Source organism: Astyanax mexicanus, chromosome 10 (assembly GCF_023375975.1).
Source record: "Astyanax mexicanus isolate ESR-SI-001 chromosome 10, AstMex3_surface, whole genome shotgun sequence".
NCBI classification, from domain to species: domain Eukaryota; kingdom Metazoa; phylum Chordata; class Actinopteri; order Characiformes; family Acestrorhamphidae; genus Astyanax; species Astyanax mexicanus.
In genome coordinates, this window is record NC_064417.1 from 54159371 (window position 1) to 54181609 (window position 22239).

General features: G+C 38.0%; 2 protein-coding genes across 4 annotated transcripts in view; both read right to left on the bottom strand.

Annotated features, from left to right (window-relative positions):
* myot (myotilin) overlaps positions 1-10073 on the bottom strand; it is a 34190-nt gene extending 24117 nt beyond the window's left edge. Inside the window, exons 1-7 of one of the 3 annotated variants that reach the window (XM_022683614.2) lie at positions 9481-10073; positions 7938-8039; positions 3783-3829; positions 2614-2761; positions 1500-1556; positions 1228-1369; positions 500-523 (exon numbers count right to left, since the gene is read on the bottom strand). In XM_022683614.2, the coding sequence (XP_022539335.2) occupies positions 500-523; positions 1228-1369; positions 1500-1556; positions 2614-2761; positions 3783-3790 (379 nt within the window). In that variant the 5' untranslated portion in view covers positions 3791-3829; positions 7938-8039; positions 9481-10073. Of the gene's footprint in view, positions 1-499; positions 524-1227; positions 1370-1499; positions 1557-2613; positions 2762-3782; positions 3830-7937; positions 8080-9480 lie in introns of those variants that run through there. The other 2 variants (XM_049484132.1, XM_049484133.1) reach the window with 2 other exon arrangements.
* A 5841-nt stretch (positions 10074-15914) lies between these two features.
* The window catches only part of si:zfos-2326c3.2 (mitogen-activated protein kinase kinase kinase kinase 4), a 65296-nt gene continuing 58971 nt past the window's right edge, over positions 15915-22239 (bottom strand). Inside the window, exons 30-33 of the mRNA XM_049484123.1 lie at positions 19346-19505; positions 17126-17265; positions 16886-16976; positions 15915-16480 (exon numbers count right to left, since the gene is read on the bottom strand). Of these exons, the coding sequence (XP_049340080.1) occupies positions 16893-16976; positions 17126-17265; positions 19346-19505 (384 nt within the window). The 3' untranslated portion in view covers positions 15915-16480; positions 16886-16892. The remainder of the gene's footprint in view (positions 16481-16885; positions 16977-17125; positions 17266-19345; positions 19506-22239) is intronic.

Genomic DNA, 22239 nt, shown 5'->3' on the forward strand with positions numbered 1-22239 from the left:
ACAGCTGAATTCAGGTTACAGTGCAGTGAATAACAGATCTATTTTGTTTTTTTTTATATCATACACACTTTTCAGATCAACAAACATATTTTAATATCAAACAAAGTTCACCTGAGTAAATATAAAAAGCAGTATTTAAATGATAATTTTATTTATTAAGAGAACAATCTATCCAAACTAACATAGCCCTGTGTTAAAAGTATTTATCCCCTTAATCTAATAACTTGGTTATATGAGTCTTTCACATCTCTGTGGAGGAATTTTGTTCCACTCTATTTTTACAGAATTGTTTTATTTCAGACACACTGGATCAGACTTTAACTAGACCCTCTAAAACCGTTATTTAGTTTATTAACCCATTCAGAGGTGAACTTGTTGTTTGTGTGCTTCGGGTCATTGTCCTGCTGCAGAACCCAAGTACTCCTGAGCTTGAGGTCATGAACTGATTGGCTGGACTGACAATTACTAAATTAATAAATTCTAGTGTAATTTCACTCACCCGGAATACTTGTAGAACTTGCTTCTGAAAACAGAATAAAAAAGACACTTAGCTTCTTTTAGTGTGCACGTATTACTAATAAAAGACTAAATAAAGATTAAAAAACACTTTCAGTCAATCCAAAACATTTTAGACCATCAAAAACGTGTTATAATGACGGAACTGGCACTCATCAGGACCTCCCCAGGAAAGAATAGAAGAAAAAGGGTTTTCTCTGTTGTACAGGATGAGTTAATCAGAGTTTTCAGCCTCAGAAACCACAAGTTAACAAACAGCTCCCCAGATAAGAGTATCTAAATACTTCACAGAGTATTTTAGTTTGTTTAACACTGTTTTTAAGTTACTACATGATTCATTATGTGTTCCTTCATAATCTGATAGATCACTTTAATATTCATTTACTATGCACTGTAGTCTCCATCCCATTCCCATTGCTCTTTATATGGGTCATAAAATACAGTGAGATGTGTATTAATTTTAATATTTTGTTCTATTAAAAATATATGTGCTGTCTCAGAAAAGCAACTGTTTTTAATGCCAAATAATGGACTGGTAAACACATAAATTAATTAATGAATTAATGAACTTAGAAAATTAGGTGAGTTAAACTCCCTAAAGCTAAAGTCCCACCATTATCAAAATAAACTCTAATTGAACTCATGATTAAGATGATTTAGCACACTTTCATTTAGAGTATGTTATTATAGTTAGTCAGTTCTGTAACTCACTCTTTCTGAGAATCCTGAAATCAGCGGAGTCGGGGATCTGCTCGTCCTCTCTGTACCAGCAAACGTTCAGCGGAGGAGTTCCTCTAATCCTGCACTCCAGAACCACCAGCTGCCCTTTCACCGTGCTGACGTCATGGAGACGCTGCAGAACACAACCACAGCAACCCATAATAACACCCGGAGAACACCAGCATTATATACTCAACATTATATACATAATATATTCTATACTCAGCATTATATTCATAAACCAGTTATATTATTAATATTACCTTTATGAATGTGGGAGTCGTGCCTCCGTTTCCTGAATACTGGCATGGGGTCACTGTCTACAGAGAAACGTATATACTCACATTATTATACACACTATAAATATATAAAGAGTGGGTTTGAGAATGTGTATGTGTTTAAGTGTGTAAGTGTGTGTGTGTGGTGTGTTTATATAGTGTGTGTGTGTGTAGTGTGTGTGAGTGTGTGTGTGTGTATGTGTGTGTGAGTGTGTATAGTGTATGTGTGTATAGTGTAGGTGTGTATAGTGTGTGTGTGTGTGTGTGTGAGTGTGTGTGTATATAGTGTGTGTATTGTGTATGTGTGTACAGTGTAAGTGTGTGTGTGTGTGTGTATAGTGTATGTGTGTATAGTGTAGGTGTGTATAGTGTGTGTGTGTGTGTGTGTGAGTGTGTGTGGTGTGTTTATATAGTGTGTGTGTGTGTGTGTGTGTGTATGTGTGTGTGAGTGTGTGTGGTGTGTTTATATAGTGTGTGTGTGTGTGGTGTGTTTATATAGTGTGTGTGTGGTGTGTTTATATAGTGTGTGTGTGTGTGAGTGTGTGTGTGTTTATATAGTGTGTGTGTGTGTGTGTGTGGTGTGTTTATATAGTGTGTGTGTGTGTGTGTGTGGTGTGTTTATATAGTGTGTGTGTGTGTGTGTGTGGTGTGTTTATATAGTGTGTGTGTGTGTGTGTGTGTGTATGTGTGTGTGAGTGTGTGTGGTGTGTTTATATAGTGTGTGTGTGTGTGTGTGTGTATGTGTGTGTGAGTGTGTGTGGTGTGTTTATATAGTGTGTGTGTGTGTGTGTGTGTATGTGTGTGTGAGTGTGTGTGGTGTGTTTATATAGTGTGTGTGTGTGTGGTGTGTTTATATAGTGTGTGTGTGGTGTGTTTATATAGTGTGTGTGTGTGTGTGAGTGTGTGTGTGTTTATATAGTGTGTGTGTGTGTGTGTTTATATAGTGTGTGTGTGTGTGTGAGTGTGTGTGTGTTTATATAGTGTGTGTGTGTGTGTGTGTGTGGTGTGTTTATATAGTGTGTGTGTGTGTGTGTGTGGTGTGTTTATATAGTGTGTGTGTGTGTGTGTATGTGTGTGTGTATAGCGTGTGTATTCGTACTCTCTGGGGACTGATACAGACGGGCTGCACCAGGCTGGACTGTTGGAGAGTGGTGGAGGAAGCTGAGGATGATGAGGAGGAGTAGGATGAAGTTTCTCGGGAGCAGGAGGAGATGGTTACGGACATGGTGGACGTCTTCTTCTGGATCCTGGAGACAGGTGGATATATATATATAATATGTACAGATTAATTTAATACTAGATAAATATAACCTGAGTAAATATAAAAAGAAGATTTTAAATGATAATTACATTTATTAAGAGAAACGATCTATTAAAAAACAATCTGGCCCTTTGTGAAAAAGTATTTCACCCCTAAATCTAATAACTTGGTTGTTTGAGTCTTTCTCATCTCTGTGGAGGAATTTAGTTTCTCTCTTCTTTACAGAATTATTTTAATTCAGACAAATTGTTTGATTTTCCAGCATAAACGTCTAAAACTGTTTAAGATCATCCACAACATCTCATTCAGACTTTAACTTAAAACCTTCATTTAGTTTTTCAGAGACAGTGAACTTGTTGTTTGTGAGCTTTGGGTCATTGTCCTGCTGCAGAACCCAAGTAAAGTACTCCTGAGCTTGAGGTCAGTAAGGAACAGATGGAGGATTCTGATTCTCCTTCAGGATTTTCTGATAAACAGCAGAATTCCTGCTTCCATCAATTACAGCAGGTTTTATCCAGCAGCTCCAGACCATCATAACACACACACACTACCACCCCCATGTTTTACTGTGTTCAGTATGATGATCTTCTTTTCTGAAATTATATGTTAGTTTATAGTTTTACACCAGATGTAATGGGACACACCTTCCAAAAAGTTCTAATTTTGTCTCGTCAGTCCAAAGAACATTAACCCAAAGTTCTTGGAGATCATCAAGATGTTTGTTGGTAAACACTTTTTCAAACAGGGCTAGATTGGTTTGGATAGATTTTTTTTTCTTTAATAAATGAAATTATCATTTAAAAAGTACTTTTTATATTTACTCAGGTTATCTTTGTCTGATATTAAAGTTTGTTTGATAATCTGAAAATTCCAAGTATGACAAAAAACAAGCAAAAATATTCTTTAAGGCACCCTATATTTATAACACAACACAATAATCAATTTAGATCAGCATTTTATGGCCAATATTTTAACACTAATTACTGTGAAACCATTGTGAGTCTTACTGTGCCATTTTCCTGATATCAGGAACGCCGTGTGCGCCCACTCAGTACTGCCGAAAACAGAACAAAAAAAACCTCAATATCTCAATATCACCACACAGCATATAGAGATTTAATTACGACCTGCATAAAGCACACTGTATTGCTCATTGCTATCTTACACCCCACCAATAGTTTATTTTCACTCTATCTTCCTCCTGTCTGGTTTAAACAGCAGCAGAGCTTCTGAATATATCTACACTGATGGGCGTGGTGTTCTGAAATGAGGTGTGTTCAGGTACATTTCTGGAGTTTTATCTTGTTTATCTTGGTAACAGAAAACACAGGAGCTCCACTGACTGAATACAACCTAGACAGACGCCAACAGTCAGACGTTCATCGCTATCTCGGCAACACAGGTAAACAGAATACTAAAAGAGCTTAATAAAAAAAACATTGCTGTTCCCGTAAATGAGCTGCTGGAGCTCCTTCACAGCGTCAACCAGCAGCTCAGTTTCCTCTGCTGAGAAGAGTTTGTTGGACACGTCCAGGTAGCTGCACCGTTACAATAGCAATCCACCAAAGACAGAGCTCACCTGATCTACTCTTAAAGAGAATGATGAGCAAGAGACACTCTGATTGGTTTATTTCATGTTACGCCCAAAATTAAACATACCCATGATTCATTAAGAATTAGAATTAGTACTTTAGTACTTTAGTACTTTTTTGCGTTTATAGGCTTACAATGTGTACTTTTCCTGTTGTTACGATAGCAAAGACACACTGTGCACAGCTTGTTTATACATCACTAAAATAGGCTGCTAAAAATGTATGCACTATTAGTATTAGTACGCAACTGGTACTTTACTAATGTTCTAAGTATGAAGTCCATGTGATCCCTGGGTTTCTCTCCTAATGCTTTACACAATTCAGCTTCCTAAATCTGAATCCTGCTTCACACAGCAACAGGACACTGCAACACTCCGAGCATGAACACAACACAGCTCAGCTGCTCTTAAAGCTACAGGACCGGAGAACCACGGTTACAATGTTTAGCAGGACATCTGAATAAATATATATACCCTAGAAAAAATGAAGAGAGCACTTCAGTTTCTGAATCAGTTTCTCTGATTTTGCTATTTATAGGTTTATGTTTGAGTAAAATGAACATTGTTGTTTTATTCTATAAACTACAGACAACATTTCTCCCAAATTCCAAATAAAAATATTCTCATTTAGAGCATTTATTTACAGAAAATGAGAAAGTTTTAAGAGTTCAGAAATAATCAATATTTGGTGGAATAATCCTGGTTGGTTTTTAGTCACAGTTTTTTTTTCATGCATCTTGGCATCATGTTCTCCTCCACCAGTCTTACACACTGCTTTTGGATAACTTTATGCTGCTTTACTCCTGGTGCAAAAATTCAAGCAGTTCAGTTTGGTGGTTTGATGGTTTGTGATCATCCATTGATCCATTAAATTCCAGAGGTTTATAATTTGGTAAAATCAGAGCTGTATTTATACATACATTCATAAACAACATATTAATATTCAATAAATACTGATGTATGAAAATACAACCACAGGTTGTTCCACAGCTCAGCTGACAAACACCCAGCACAGTTAGTTTTGCAGTTAAACTGATTTCTACACAGTATAATATCTCCTGCACAGACTGATTTAGTGTCACATGAATATAAAACAATATATAATATATAATATAATATCAGGGTGTCTGTAACTGGGTGGGTTGTGAGTGTGTGCTGGGTGCTGTGGTGTAAGTCAGAAAGAAACCCAGCAGAAACCTGAGCAGAGCTCTGGGCTAAATCTGTTGCCCTTTTGCGTGTTGGATTTAGAAACACATGGTGTAGGATAAATCTTCCCCCGCCCCCCCAACCCCCTACCAACGCCCCAGCAACCACCCAACGCCGCCCGTCCGCCTCCCTACAGTCTGGAATGTCAGTAACTGTGACAGCGTGGCACCCAGTGCCCACCGAGCCCTGCTCACCTAATCAGCTCTAATGAATACGCCGACATCTTCCTTATCCAGCATCTTAACAACTGACGAGAGAAGAAAAACGGTCAGCTTGATTTAGGGCGTGTCAGTGTGTCTTTGCTATGGTAACGACGGGAAAAGTACACATTGCACAAAAGTCACGCACTAATGCTCTTAATTAATGATGGGTGTGGTTAGTAATAATTTTGCGCATATTGTGAAATAATAAACCAATCAGTGCGTCTCTTTAAGAGCTCATCATTCTCTTTAAGAGTAGATCAGGTGAGCTCTGACTTTGTTGGATTGCTATTGTAACGGTGCAGCTACCTGGACGTGTTCAACAAACTCTTCTCAGCAGAGGAAACTGAGCTGCTGGTTGACGCTGTGAAGGAGCTCCAGCAGCTCATTTACGGGAACAGCAATGTTATTTTATTTACTATTCTGTTTATTGTTGATGTAAAAGTTGGGTTTGTGCTGCTGTGTGTTCATGTGTGTGTAATAAGTGGGGGTGTACGCTCGGCTCGGCACGGCGCCCGTGTTACCGAGATAGCGATGAACGTCTGACTGTTGGCGTCTGTCTAGGTTGTATTCAGTCAGTGGAGCTCCTGTGTTTTCTGTTACCAAGATAAACAAGATAAAACTCCAGAAATGTACCTGAACACACCTCATTTCCAGAACACCACGCCCATCAGTGTAGATATATTCAGAAGCTCTGCTGCTGTTTAAACCAGGCAGGAGGAAGATAGAAATGAAAATAGAGTGTATAGAACAGGTATATAAACAAATCTGAGATCTAACTGGAACACCATTAGAACACAAAAGCTGATTGCTGTCTCCCATTATTCTTATTATTATTAACATGTGTCTTAATATTGTCTACACATTAAATATTAGCTTTAAGTGTTTAATGATCCATTATAGCTTGACTTTTATACTTCATATTTTATATTTACATTTAAGATTTTATAAATTAATTTAATGCTTTATAAATGTCTGTGTATTTACAAATTGTAATTTATAAAGTATTATTAGTATTATTAGCTTTTCAGAATCACAATATGTAAGATTTATTTAGGGTTATGTGTATTTTAGTTTTGTTTAGTTGTTTTATGTTTAAACCTGTTTTTCTTAGATTTTTACATACTGAACTAATTCTCTAAATATTATATTAATTTCAACCATAGCTAAAACATTTGATTTATTTGAGGATTAAGCAGATTTTCTAATAAACACTAATTAAACTGCCTTTGTGTATCAAAATAATACATATAATTAATAATTATATATGGACCACTGTCTGTTAGTAAAATATATAAATGTAAATTTGTCTTGTATGTACAGTAAATAAAATCCAGGATATTAATCTGGAGTGAATCTGCAGCTCAGTAAAGCAGGACCACACAGAGAGCACGTGCTGCAGATAACAATAACAACTCAGTTACTAATGAGACTAATGTGACGTCAGCATTTATCAATAGTGAGAAAATAACCAATCAAATTAAAATGAATGAGGTTAGACTGTCATATTTTGTTTGTGGTTGTTTTAGCAAATATGGTTTTAATTTTAGCTGTATTAAAACAAAAATCTGAGATAAGTGTTAACTTATTAACAACACTAATGTAAATAAGCAATTAATATATTAAAAAATAAAAAATAAATAAGATGTTGTGCTTCAATTTGCTTTGTAGCAATTATACCAATTGATCAAGCAATAGAGATGTCTGCATTTATTAATAAGATAAGCTGGTGATTTGTACTGGTATAGAAAAGCATGTATTGATCACATGCACACGCAGATGCTGATCATATTAACAAAATATTGAAATGTTGAAGTGCAACTATTTCACTGTAAAAACAAAAAAATAAAATAAAAAAATAAAAAATCAGAAAATTTAGCAGTAAAATATTGGCAGCTGTGTTTGCACATTTTCACCATAAATAATATAATAATTATTATAATAAGGCCACTCTGTCTAAAATATTGCATAATGTTTTTGGAAACTGTAAATTTAAAACTTCTATTTAAAACTTCTATTTACTTATATTTTTACATTACTGTAAAAACTGTAAATTAAAGATTTATACAAATGTGTAGCCTATAGCACTACACACACACACACACACACACACACACACACACACACACTTCTTACACATGTAGAATTAAACAGGAGTATCTTACTGCTGGGTCTCCGGGGGGGGGGTTGGGGGGTCAGTAGGATCCGGCCGGGGGGTCGAGGGGCCGAGAGGACGATCTGCTGATCCTCCGGCTGCAGGTCCCTGTCTGAGAGGAGAGGAGAGAGGGATGAACCCAGTACCTTTACTGGAGAGAGAGAGAGAGAGAAGTAGAGAGAGAGAAGTAGAGAGAGAGGTAGAGAGAGAGAGAGAGAGAGAGAGAGAGAGAGAGAGAGAAAGAGGTAGAGAGAGACGTAGAGAGAGAGAGAGGTAGAGAGAGAGAGAGAGAGAGAGAGAAGTAGAGAGAGAGAGAGGTAGAGAGAGAGAGAGAGAGAGAGAGAGAGAGAGAGAGAGAGAAGTAGAGAGAGAGAGAGGTAGAGAGAGAGAGAAGTGAAGAGAGAGAGAGAGGTAGAGAGGTAGAGAGAGAGAGAAGGAGAGAGAGAGAGAGGTAGAGAGGTAGAGAGGTAGAGAGAGAGAGAAGGAGAGAGAGAGAGAGGTAGAGAGGTAGAGAGGTAGAGAGAGAGAGAAGTGAAGAGAGAGAGAGAGAGAGAGAGAGGTAGAGAGGTAGAGAGAGAGAGAGGTAGAGAGGTAGAGAGAGAGAGAGAGAGGTAGAGAGGTAGATCAGGTTACTGGTTCTCCTGCAGCAGAGCTGACTCCACAGATACAACCAGCTCTCAAATATAGAGTCAGTCTGAAACAGGGGGGCGGCGGCTGCAGGGAAACACTACCACACTGTGGCCCAATCAGGATTCACACATCTAATTAACCGCAGATTATAATCAATACTCCAAACTCCACCCACTAACAACATTAAACTACATTTCAGTTCCTGCAGAAACTGTGAATGGGATGCAGTTCTAAAACTTTTGATCAAAAGCTAGGTGGTTGGGGCGCCGAGTGCACTGCCACTATGATCAGGAGATCGCCGGTTCGAATCCCGGTCATGCAACTTGCCATCAGCTGCCGGAGCCCCGAGAGAGCACAGTTGTTCTTGCTCTCTCTCTGGGTGGGTACAGTACAGTAGATGGCGCTCTCTCTTTCCCCTCATCACTCCTAGGGTGATGTGGATCAGCACAAGGCTGCGTCTGTGAGCTGATGTATCAGAAACGAGTCGCTGCGCTTTTCTTCCGAGCGTTAGCACTGTGATGCTACTTGGCAAAAAGGTTCAAAAAGAGGCGGAGTCTAACTTCACATGTATTGGAGGAGGCGTGTGCTGGTCTTCACCCTTCTGGTGTTGGAGCATCACTAGTGATAGGGGGGGCGGGGAGTCCTAATGAGTGGGTTGGGTAATTGGCCGTGTAAATCGGGGAGAAAATAGGAAAAATTAAAAAAAAAAAAAAAAATTAATGGTTGATAAGGTTTTGATAGATGGTTGCTAAAATGTTGCTATGGTATCCGTCGCAGCTTCTAAGTGGTTGCTAAGGTGATGCTATAGTATCTATGGTGGTTGCTAAGGTGTTGCTGAATGGTTTCTAGGTGGTCATTATGGTATCCTTGGTGGTTGCTCAAAGACTTTTTCAGTAAGAAATAAAAATAAAAAATTATTTTACCCAGTTGGCAGACTTTGAGAGGGGCGGGGCATCAATGGATTGAGAGAAGCAGGATGGTGGTTTCTACAGAACCTATAGGAGAACCCCTGTGGAGAGAACTTAGAACAGAAGCTGGGAGAACACTTTAAATCACTTCAGAGTAATATAACAAATTATTTTATGTGAGTTTCTGTAATGTCTGATTATTCTCTGCTTTCTTGTTGAACAAATAAACATTTTAATACCAAAGTGTTTATAACTGTAACAGGTCTGGAAGCCGTGGTGGTGCATTTTCTGAATGATAGCAGGGATAACTATAATTTTTGGCTAAGACTGTACATATATGAGCAAATAAAAGCATAATGTTGGTGTTTTTTGTAAAAGTGTGTTTCATATTTGCAAAAATGTCTTTGGGGGTTTTATTAAATCATTAGTAGGCTTGTCACGATAAAAAAAAAAAATTGCAAACGATATGTTGGCCCAGAAATTATTGCGATAAACGATATTGTTGGCATTTTAAGACCATTAAGGCCACCAACATAACAGCATAACAAAGGAATTGCACCCTTTTAAAGACAATAAACCTAATTTTGGAACCCGAAAAAATTTCCATCTTGAACCAAAGTAGAATATAGTCATTAATAAATATATATATATATATATATATATATATATATATACACACACACACATTGCTAAGTGCGGAGGCAGGCAGTGTGTCTTTGTTTTGCATAACACAATCTAAAACCAAATATTTTCATTTGGGATTAAAGCTCGACATTTAAGTGGAAGTATTAACGTATTCAATATGTTTTGTACTTAAATTTGGCAAGTAACTTATTGTAAAATGTACTATTACAGAACAAATAGTAAATATACAGTACTGTGACATATATAGTTACCGCTCTGGCTTTAGTGATAATGTGGGTTTGGAACGATTTCTAACATTTTAGTATTGTAGCACATAAACAATATATCAGAGAAATAGTATTTACAAAATATGTAGTGAAATAAAAGTTAATACTCCAGTAGATACAAGATACAGTATATTAGTACTTAAGTTCTAAAATGCTGTATCTGTATCTACTGGAGTATTATTTTTACTTTACTACTATACGTAAGTACAGTAGTGAAATAGTAATAATACTCCAGTAGATACAGATAGTACTTAAGTACAGTAGTGTAATAAAAATAATACTCCAGTAGATACAGATAGTACTTAAGTACAGTAGTGTAATAAAAATAATACTCCAGTAGATACAGATAGTACTTAAGTACAGTAGTGAAACAGTAATATATCTCTGTTGTAAATTATTGTTGTGTTTGGTTCAGATTTACCTCAGCTTCAGGTTTGAGCTAAACTCAGTCAAGCTAAGTAGCTAATGTTAGCTAACGGTCGCTAAATAAGCTACGTAAGTCTAGTTAGCTAGCTAACTAGCTATGCTAAGCTAAGTAGCTAGCGAGCTAACCTAGTTAGCTTAGTAGTTTTGGGTAAGTTTACACAAGAAAATGTCACCATAAGCCAAAATTAATAATCTTTTTTGTGAGTCTGGTCTATTTTATAAACAGGATAATGTTATAATGTTATATCTAAATTATTTGGTAACTTACTAGACTAAGCTAGTTCTGGGTTAGCTAAGCTAATTAGCTAGCTAGCTCACACAACTGAGTTCTAATAAACTCTCTAAACAAACAAAGCTGCATTTTTCTAATTTAAAATTTAAAAATCTATATTTAATATTTAAAATGATGAATTCCCTCCTCACATCCCATTCCTTTAAATACTAAACAGCTCCTACTCACAGTATTACCCAGCTGTAATCGGTCAGTGTACTGTTTATTAATTAACGTTAATTTATTTATTTTCCTGAGGTTTGAGGCTAAATCAAAAATAGAAAATTGGATGTGAAACGAATTATTGATTTTTTTATGTAGTGTAGTCTACAAGAAATAAGTATTTATAATTAATTGCATTTTTAGTTTTTAATCTAAAAAAAAAAATTCTGATTTGTCCATTTTTGCATTTTCAGATTTATCAGATTCATCTGACTATACCATCAGATTTGTGTAACAAGATACAAAAAAGGACAAATCTGAAAATCGAGAGAAGATTTACCTTTTAATTTTTCTTGAAATTCTTTTTGCGAAAGGCTGAAATGAAAAACTAGATTATTAAAAACATTGGATAAAAACACTTTTTTCCCCATTCAGTATAGTGAAAAAGAAATGTGTTTTATACCCAATTTTCTATTTTTGAATTTAGCTTAATACAGTCAGAAAATTTGTTACACTGACAATAATCACATGTTTGGTTATAATGAGCTGTTTAAGCCTAAAATCACACTATAATTATATCAGCCCAGACTATTTCTGAATACTGATACCATATTCAAAATTTAATCAGATAAATACAGTGAGCAGATCATTCGTGTTTTTCTCTTATTGTGGGAATCTGACTAAATATTTTATATGTCCTATAAATCATATCAGAAATAGTTATATGAATGTAAAACATTAAATTGAAGCATTTGAACATTTGACATGTAGACACTAAAAATACACTTTTAAAAGTGATAGTTTAGTTTTATCTCCAGCACTAACCCTTAATCACTCCTACATTCTGACTCCTCACATTAAAACTGTTTTACAGGGAATTTCACTCTCTTACATAATTTTTACTAGTAACTCCAGCTACACATATCTATAATAACTTTATCACTAGTAGAAATTGTGATAATCATATATATAAAAACACTGCACGATTCTTTCTTTAATAATATTTTTTTATTGTGGGTTGATAAATTTGACTGAATCGACATGGAAATGACATTTTTAACTGATTTCATTAGTTTAAAAAAATCAAACAAATCTACTTCTAATGGTAAAAGTTAGAAATGCAATAAAACTTAACAGTTCAGCAATAAAACATGCAGTGAGACTTACATGATTAGGCACATTACAGTAACAATGATGCATTTTATCATCATTTATATGGCTTATACAGTAGCAGTACTAAAATACAGAGGATATATTACATATAACACAAAATACAGACGTATACACATTTTAAAATGAGATGATAATAAAATGAGCAGTTTAACAGAATTTTCGCATTAGTGCAAAAGGTGTAAATATTCCAACAATGCATTCCCACACACACACACACACACACACACACACACACACACAGACGATGAGTAGAAAATATACGTATAAAACAGTGCAACTGCTATTTACATTCACTACAGTACAAACAGACCTATAGCGGACGCTAATGTAAACACTTCAGAAATACCTTAAACCAGTTTTTAACAAAGTGCAGCTATATTTTTGTTTTAATACTTATTATGGAAGATGCATTAATTCTTCATTTTTATAAACTGTGCAATTTTAACTGTGTTTAATGCTTAGATGATGAACCTGTCTCAATAAAAATATGTATAAAACGCTGTAGCACTCTACCCTAAATATATTTCTAGAAGTATAACATGATAAAACGCTTACTGTGTCCCTTATACTCAATACTTATATAATACTGTGTTCATATGATGCAGCTCTGTTTGGCCTGATAACTAGTTTTAAAAGGATGATATAATTTTCCCCAAAAGAACTGAACTAAACAACATTTTAAGATTTTAAGACCAGTTTATATCACTGATATATTTATATATTGACGACATATCATAACAATGACACTGAACCGTTTTAAAGAGTAATATACTTAGTATAGTAGTATATTTTTTAACTGCCCAGCTCTGCAAAAATAATTGAGGTCTTGTTCAAATATATTGTGCGATAAATTAATATTATAATTATTGTAACAGGCCTAGATGTAGTAAACTAAAGATTTAAAAAAACAAATGGATGTGTTTTTCTTTGGACGGCGACAATATAAATTCACACAATCGATATCACACGACTTCTTCACTTCTGCACTTTCACTTTCCATCTGCTGTGTCCCTTTAAACAACCAGACAACCTTCTAATAACATTACAACCAACATTACTCTACTTACTACTGACTTCCTGCAGGCAGGACAGCATCCAAACACTACTGTAGTACACTGTAATACTACTGTAGAGTATTACTGTTTAATACTGTTGTAGCTGCTACTGAACCGAAGCTCAGTATTCTACTCTATTTAAGCTTTTTACTCAACTGAAGTCTGATTTCAGTCTCTCCTTTATTTTACCTCAATCTACCTCACTCTCTCTGCCTCACTCTACCACGCTCTGCCTCACTCTAACACGCTCTACCTCACTCTCTCTGCCTCACTCTACCACGCTCTGCCTCACTCTACCACGCTCTGCCTCACTCTAACACGCTCTACCTCACTCTCTTTGCCTCACTCTACCACGCTCTGCCTCACTCTACCACGCTCTACCTCACTCTATCTGCCTCACTCTACCACGCTCTGCCTCACTCTACCACGCTCTACCTCACTCTCTCTGCCTCACTCTCTTTGCCTCACTCTACCACGCTCTGCCTCACTCTACCACGCTCTACCTCACTCTATCTGCCTCACTCTACCACGCTCTACCTCACTCTCTCTGCCTCACTCTACCACGCTCTACCTCACTCTCTCTGCCTCACTCTACCACGCTCTACCTCACTCTCTCTGCCTCACTCTAACACGCTCTGCCTCACTCTCTCTGCCTCACTCTCCACGCTCTACCTCACTCTCTCTGCCTCACTCTAACACGCTCTGCCTCACTCTCTCTGCCTCACTCTCCACGCTCTACCTCACTCTCTCTGCCCCACTCTACCACGCCTCACTCTCCACGCTCTACCTCACTCTCTCTGCCTCACTCTCCACGCTCTACCTCACTCTCTCTGCCTCACTCTCCACGCTCTACCTCACTCTCTCTGCCCCACTCTACCACGCTCTGCCTCACTCTCTCTGCCTCACTCTCCACGCTCTACCTCACTCTCTCTGCCTCACTCTCCACGCTCTACCTCATTTCCTTACTCTGCTCTACCTCACTCTCTGCCTCACTTTCTATCTGCTTCACTTTGGCATGCTTGGCCACACTCTGCCTCACACTACTACGCTCTGCCACACTCTACTCTATATGCCTTACTCTACCATGCTTTGCGACACTCTATCACACTCTACCTAATTTCTTACTCTACAACACTGTACCTCACTCTACCTCACTCTTTACCTCACTCTACCCCACACTTTACTCTACGACTTACTCTACCATGCTTTGTAACACTGTACCTCACTCTACTCTACCTCATTTTCTTACTCTACCACACTCTACCATGTTCTGCCACACTCTACCTCACTTTATTCTACCTCACTCTACCTCTGCTTTGCCACACTCTATCTCATGCTCTCTCTGTCTCATTTTCTTACTCTACTTCACTCTCTGCTTCACTTTCCAATGTTCTGCCACAATCTACCTCACTCTCTATCTACCTCACTCTCTATCTACCTCACTCTCTATCTACCTCACTTTCACTCTGCTATTCTCCGCCTCGCTCCGCCTCCAGTCTTGTTATGTCCACAGTCTGCAGAGCTCCCTCTGGTGCTGGATGCAGGTAATGCAGTCTGAGTTTGCTGTTATTCATTTGAATATAAAAATAATATAATTGTCCTCGCAGACTTTCTTGTATCATACTGGGTTCTCTGATTAGATGATGCACCTAAATAACACTAATAATTAATGCTTTTTTATTTAGTCACACTTGAAAGTTAGTAAGAATACATATATGTAATCTGCATAAAATGCATAACAACACTATACATGTAATAATAAAAGCACATTTTTCAATACGGCAAATTTATAATCCCTACTCAAGCAGTTTCATCAATGTTGAAATGTTTGGAATTATTATTGTATCTTCTAAAGATTTAAAGCAAGTAAATCAGCATCACACAGTTACACTGTTTTCATAGATAATATTTCTGATAATGCTCTTGATATGGTTGAGAGTTTAAGTGAGCAGGATATTCAAAAAGGATATTCATATTACATTTTACATCAAATGATCTCTCTTTAGATAAGAATCCTTTGTGTGGGGGTGGGGCAGTTTTGATTTGCACATAAACACAGTTTTTATAGTAGATTACACAAACGCTGAACAAATACGCAGAATATCCCAAACTAATCAGAATAATATATCTGTCAGTTGATTAAAGTCTGTGAGGAATGTTTGAGTTGGTTCTGTAACACTACTGACATCCGGCCTCAGAAACTACATTTCCCACAATCCAATTTACTGTTAACTACATGTGATTTATATTTTAGTCCTGTGGAGCATTTTGTTATTAAAACATAATCATTTATATTTGGATAATGGAGACAGGGACTGTAAAATAATTTTTTCATTGTTTCTTAAACTTTATGATTATCATAAACAATTTCTAAAAGTAAAATATATGTGGAATAAAAACAAAAAACATTAATGTAACAGTAAAATCTTATTTCTTATTATTTTTGCACTCTGATACTTCATTCTGATTCCTAATTCTACCGGATCAGTTTTATTGCATTCGACCCTGAGCAAAGTTCTCTCCAACAAATCACAGTCTGTCAAATCACCGCCCAGCCAATCACTGACCAGCGAATCACAGTCTGTCAAATCACTGTCTGGAAAATCACCGACCAGTGAATCACCATTAGGCAAATCACAGTCCGGCAAATCACCGTACAGTAAATCACCGTACAGTAAATCACCGTACAGTAAATCACCGTACAGTAAATCACCGTACAGTAAATCACCGTACAGTAAATCCCCAATCAGTAAATCACCGTACAGTAAATCACCGTACAGCAAATCACCGTACAGTAAATCACCGTACAGTAAATCACCGTACAGTAAATCACCGTACAGTAAATCCCCAATCAGTAAATCACCGTACAGTAAATCACCGTACAGTAAATCACCGTACAGTAAATCACCGTACAGTAAATCACCGTACAGTAAATCCCCAATCAGTAAATCACCGTACAGTAAATCACCGTACAGTAAATCACCGTACAGTAAATCCCCAATCAGTAAATCACCGTACAGTAAATCCCCAATCAGTAAATCACCGTACAGTAAATCACCGTACAGCAAATCACCGTACAGTAAATCACCGTACAGTAAATCACCGTACAGTAAATCACCGTACAGTAAATCCCCAATCAGTAAATCACCGTACAGTAAATCACCGTACAGTAAATCACCGTACAGCAAATCACCGTACAGCAAATCACCGTACAGCAAATCACCGTACAGCAAATCACCGTACAGTAAATCACCGTACAGTAAATCACCGTACAGTAAATCACCGTACAGCAAATCACCGTACAGTAAATAACCGTACAGTAAATCACCGTACAGCAAATCACCGTACAGCAAATCACCGTACAGTAAATCACCGTACAGTAAATCACCGTACAGTAAATCACCAATCAGTAAATCACCAATCAGTAAATCACCACTGAAAGAGCGAGTTCTGTCCCAGCGTCATGAAATAGATCTGACTGCTGCCTCCTGATTGGACAGACGCAAAAAAGACCTGCAAATAAACACAGAGATTAACAGAGTTTTTTAATATAATGAATAATAACTTCTGTATTTATAAACACTTCCTACACACTTTATAATAAGATAATAAGATATAATAAGATATTAATGATCATTTAAAATGTGTTTATCAGATCATACCTTATCGTTTCTCTCGCAGAGGAATTTGAGTTTCTGAGCTTTTTTGTGCATAAAGACTCCGTCTAAACTCCCGCTCTCCGCTGATCTCAGCTCAATCGCCTTCTCTCCCCAACCCATCACCTGATTCGACTGAAGATACGCTGCAGAGAGAATACACTCATCAATATAAACACACACACCAGCTATTATTATTATTATTACATTACCTGGAAAACAATATTAATTCATATAAATTAATATAAATTAGAACATTTAGCTACAGGTTTTGTAGTTTAACTGTTGTGTTCCAGGGATTTATGGTGAATTCATCCAAAATATGTCTCACTTTTTACAACGTGCCAGATTAGATCTGTTAGTGATACAGATTTATACAAAAGTGTTTTACTGTATTTTACACATCAAACAGAACGTAATAATCTCCAGATAGGAGCAGTACTGTACTGTGTGTAGGACTGATTTATTTAAACATATAGATAGTAGTGACTCTATAATAATACTGCTTTACTACCTGATGATGTGAAAAACTATCCACAGTACTGCCCATAGCTCTGCCCATAGTACTGCCCATAGTACTGCCCATAGCTCTGCCCATAGTACTGCCCACAGTACTGTCCATAGTACTGCCCATAGTACTGCCCACAGTACTGTCCATAGCTCTGCCCATAGTACTGCCCACAGTACTGCCCATAGTACTGCCCATAGTACTGTCCATAGTACTGCCCATAGTACTGCCCACAGTACTGTCCATAGTTCTGCCCATAGTACTGCCCACAGTACTGCCCATAGTACTGCCCATAGTACTGCCCACAGTACTGTCCATAGTACTGTCCATAGTACTGCCCATAGCTCTGCCCATAGTACTGCCCACAGTACTGTCCATAGCTCTGCCCATAGTTCTGCCCATAGTACTGCCCACAGTACTGCCCATAGTACTGCCCATAGTACTGCCCACAGTACTGTCCATAGTACTGTCCATAGTACTGCCCATAGTACTGCCCATAGCTCTGCCCATAGTACTGCCCACAGTACTGCCCACAGTACTGCCCATAGTACTGCCCACAGTACTGCCCATAGCTCTGCCCATAGTACTGCCCATAGTACTGCCCACAGTACTGTCCATAGTTCTGCCCATAGTACTGCCCACAGTACTGCCCATAGTACTGCCCATAGTACTGCCCACAGTACTGTCCATAGTACTGTCCATAGTACTGCCCATAGCTCTGCCCATAGTACTGCCCACAGTACTGCCCATAGTACTGCCCATAGTACTGTCCATAGTACTGCCCATAGTACTGCCCACAGTACTGTCCATAGTTCTGCCCATAGTACTGCCCACAGTACTGCCCATAGTACTGCCCATAGTACTGCCCACAGTACTGCCCATAGTACTGCCCATAGTACTGCCCACAGTACTGCCCACAGTACTGTCCATAGTACTGTCCATAGTACTGCCCATAGCTCTGCCCATAGTACTGCCCACAGTACTGCCCATAGTACTGCCCATAGTACTGTCCATAGTACTGTCCATAGTACTGCCCATAGTACTGCCCATAGTTCTGCCCATAGTACTGCCCACAGTACTGTCCATAGCTCTGCCCATAGTACTGCCCATAGTACTGCCCATAGTTCTGCCCATAGTACTGCCCACAGTACTGCCCATAGTACTGCCCATAGTTCTGCCCATAGTACTGCCCACAGTACTGTCCATAGCTCTGCCCATAGTACTGCCCATAGTACTGCCCATAGTACTGCCCACAGTACTGCCCACAGTACTGTCCATAGTACTGTCCATAGTACTGCCCATAGCTCTGCCCATAGTACTGCCCACAGTACTGCCCATAGTACTGCCCATAGTACTGCCCATAGCTCTGCCCATAGTACTGCCCACAGTACTGCCCATAGTACTGCCCATAGTACTGCCCACAGTACTGTCCATAGCTCTGCCCATAGTACTGCCCATAGTACTGCCCATAGTTCTGCCCATAGTACTGCCCACAGTACTGTCCATAGCTCTGCCCATAGTACTGCCCACAGTACTGTCCATAGTACTGCTCTTAGTTCTGTCCACAGTACTGCCTGTGGTGCTACTACAGTACTGCTAACAGTGCTGCACACCGCACTGCCACAGTACCACCCACCCTGTACTACACTCTACCCCCCCTCAGTATGGTGGCGCTGTGCCCGGCGGGTACCGGCTGCTGGTTTATTTTGGGTACTCACCGACCGAGGCGGGCATCTCTCCCCACTGCAGCACCGTCTCCTTGGTGATTCGGCCGAAGGTGTCGATGAAGATTCCCTCATCCTCATAACAAACCAGCAGCTCCATCCCACTGCTGCCCGGCAGGATAATCACCGCGTGAGGACGAATCACACCCTGGATCTGCAGCACACACACACACACACACACACACACACACACCCAATATATTAAAATATAAACAATATAAAAACAAGGTTCATCCACATTTTAACCAATACATTTCCATCACTTTTTCATGCTTATAAGGCAATTTTTTCATGACCACACGATTTTAAATCATCAGTGCAAACGTGGACAATAAAACCCAAAATCAACTAAAACTGTAATTAAAACTGATTATAGTAGGCCTAAAACAAATCTGATCAAATTGTTCACACACAATCTTTAATAATAAAGTGTGAGTCAGATCCTGAGAACTCTGCTGTGTAGAGCTGAATTACTGAATTAACTCTGAGCTAAATGCTAAGCTGAAGCTCAAAATAGATTTTCTCCATTGATAAAACACATGAAACACAAAGATTTGTACAGCAAATTTTCATGACTTTTCCAAAACTTTCCCAGGCCTGGAAATGACTATTTTCAAATTCCATAACTTTTCCAGATTTTTCATGACCGTACGGACCCTGTAAAAAATACAGGACATTTTGTGAGGTTTCACCAGATCTAACATATAGTCCATATTTACAGTCCATATATATTCTCCACAGTGCCGCCTGAATTTAAGGTGTGTCCAAACTTATGACTGGTACTGTATTCCTCCACTGATTAGAACTGATCTCCTGAGTCAGGTCACTCCAACTCCACACACTTCAGCTCAGGTATGGCCTGATTAGAATCAGGTGTGTGTGGATCAGGAGAGATTTCTAAATGTTCAGGTGAGAGAATTACATTATATTCACATTTAGCTAATTACATTTCAAATTCCTTAAAAATGGTGCTGAACTGTGCTCAGTTTATTCAGTGTAGCTTTTTATTAGTTTTTTCTCTAAAAAATCTATTTGAGTCTCATTAATAAACTGGCTGCAGTTCCCTGCCTGACCACCAGAGGTCAGCATCACCAGAATACTGACTCTGTTTCCCTGACAACCAAACCAGCTGTACTGAATCACTGCCCACTTCATCCTCCGTACCTGAACTCACCTGAACTCACCTCCAACCCACACACAGCTCTCTCTGAGCTCTGATACCAGATTATACTGAGCGTTTACTGATCACTGCTGCTACACAACCAGCTCTCTTATAACATGTATATTATATATATATATATTATACAGCTCTATAAAAAAATGAAGAGAGCGCTTCAGTTTCTGAATCAGTTTCTCTGATTTTACTATTTATAGGTTTATGTTTGAGTAAAATGAACATTGTTGTTTTATTCTATAAACTACAGACAACATTTCTCCCAAATTACAAATAAAAATATTCTCATTTAGAGCATTTATTTACAGAAAATGAGAAATGACTGAAATAACAAAAAAGATGCAGAGCTTTCAGACCTCAAATAATGCAAAGAAAACAAGTTCATATTCATAAAGTTTTAAGAGTTCAGAAATAATCAATATTTGGTGGAATAATCCTGGTTGGTTTTTAATCACAGTTTTTTTTTATGCATCTTGGCATCATGTTCTCCTCCACCAGTCTTACACACTGCTTTTGGATAACTTTATGCTGCTTTACTCCTGGTGCAAAAATTCAAGCAGTTCAGTTTGGTGGTTTGATGGTTTGTGATCATCCATCTTCCTCTTGATTATATTCCAGAGGTTTTTAATTTGGTAAAATCAAAGAAAATCATCATTTTTAAATGTCTCTTATTTTTCCCCTGTATATATATATATACACAGAGGTATTTAGGTACGTATGTTTTATTTATGTAGATATGTATATATATATTAGTATAATGCAGGTAACTATTTTTTTCTTCTACACATCAGTTTATATATTTTTTATTCTAGTATTTATTGTTATTGGGTCACTGTTTTACATTACTTTTTCTAAATGCAATTTTTTTCATGCTGCTGTAACAAATTAACTTCTCTGATGTGGGATCAATAAAATTAAATCTAATCTAATCTAATCTAATCTAATAAGCACTGACCAAACTGTACGTTTCATTACAGAGTGTAAAATAATCCTGTTTAATTGTTTCATTGGAGTTGCTGAAAAATGAAATAAGAATAACTGTTCCGTGCATGAAAGAGCATTTAAACAGCAGAATAGCAGAATCTGTGTTAAAATATGATAAATAATGTGTATTTTGAAAATATATTTATATAATTGTGATATAATATGTTCACCATATCACTCAGCAGCTCTATCAGTGTGTGATTATGTACACTGAGGGCGCTGGCTTTTATACTGTTCAAATCGTTATCGGAATTGTATTGCACCAATGGAAATTATATTGTGATATAGATTTTTGTCATGTCATCTATCCATCATTTTCTCCAAAATTTACACAGCTAATTATACATGTGAAGTCAGACTCCGCCTCTTTTTGAGCTGCTGCTAATGCAGCATTGCCGAGTAGCATCACAGCGCTAACGCTCGGAGGAAAGCGCAGCGACTCGGTTCTGATACATCAGCTCACAGACGCAGCCTTGTGCTGATCCACATCACCCTAGGAGTGATGAGGGGAAAGAGAGAGCGCCATCTACTGTACTGTACCCACCCAGAGAGAGAGCAAGAGAGAGCCAACTGTGCACTCTCAGGGCTCCGGCAGCTGATGGCAAGCTGCATGAACAGGATTCAAACCAGTGACAATCATCATTTTTTGATCGTGTTCTTGACCTCGCTGTTCCTCGCTCTATATCCAGTCTACTTAAATACGTATGTCACATGATCACAGTCTGTAGTA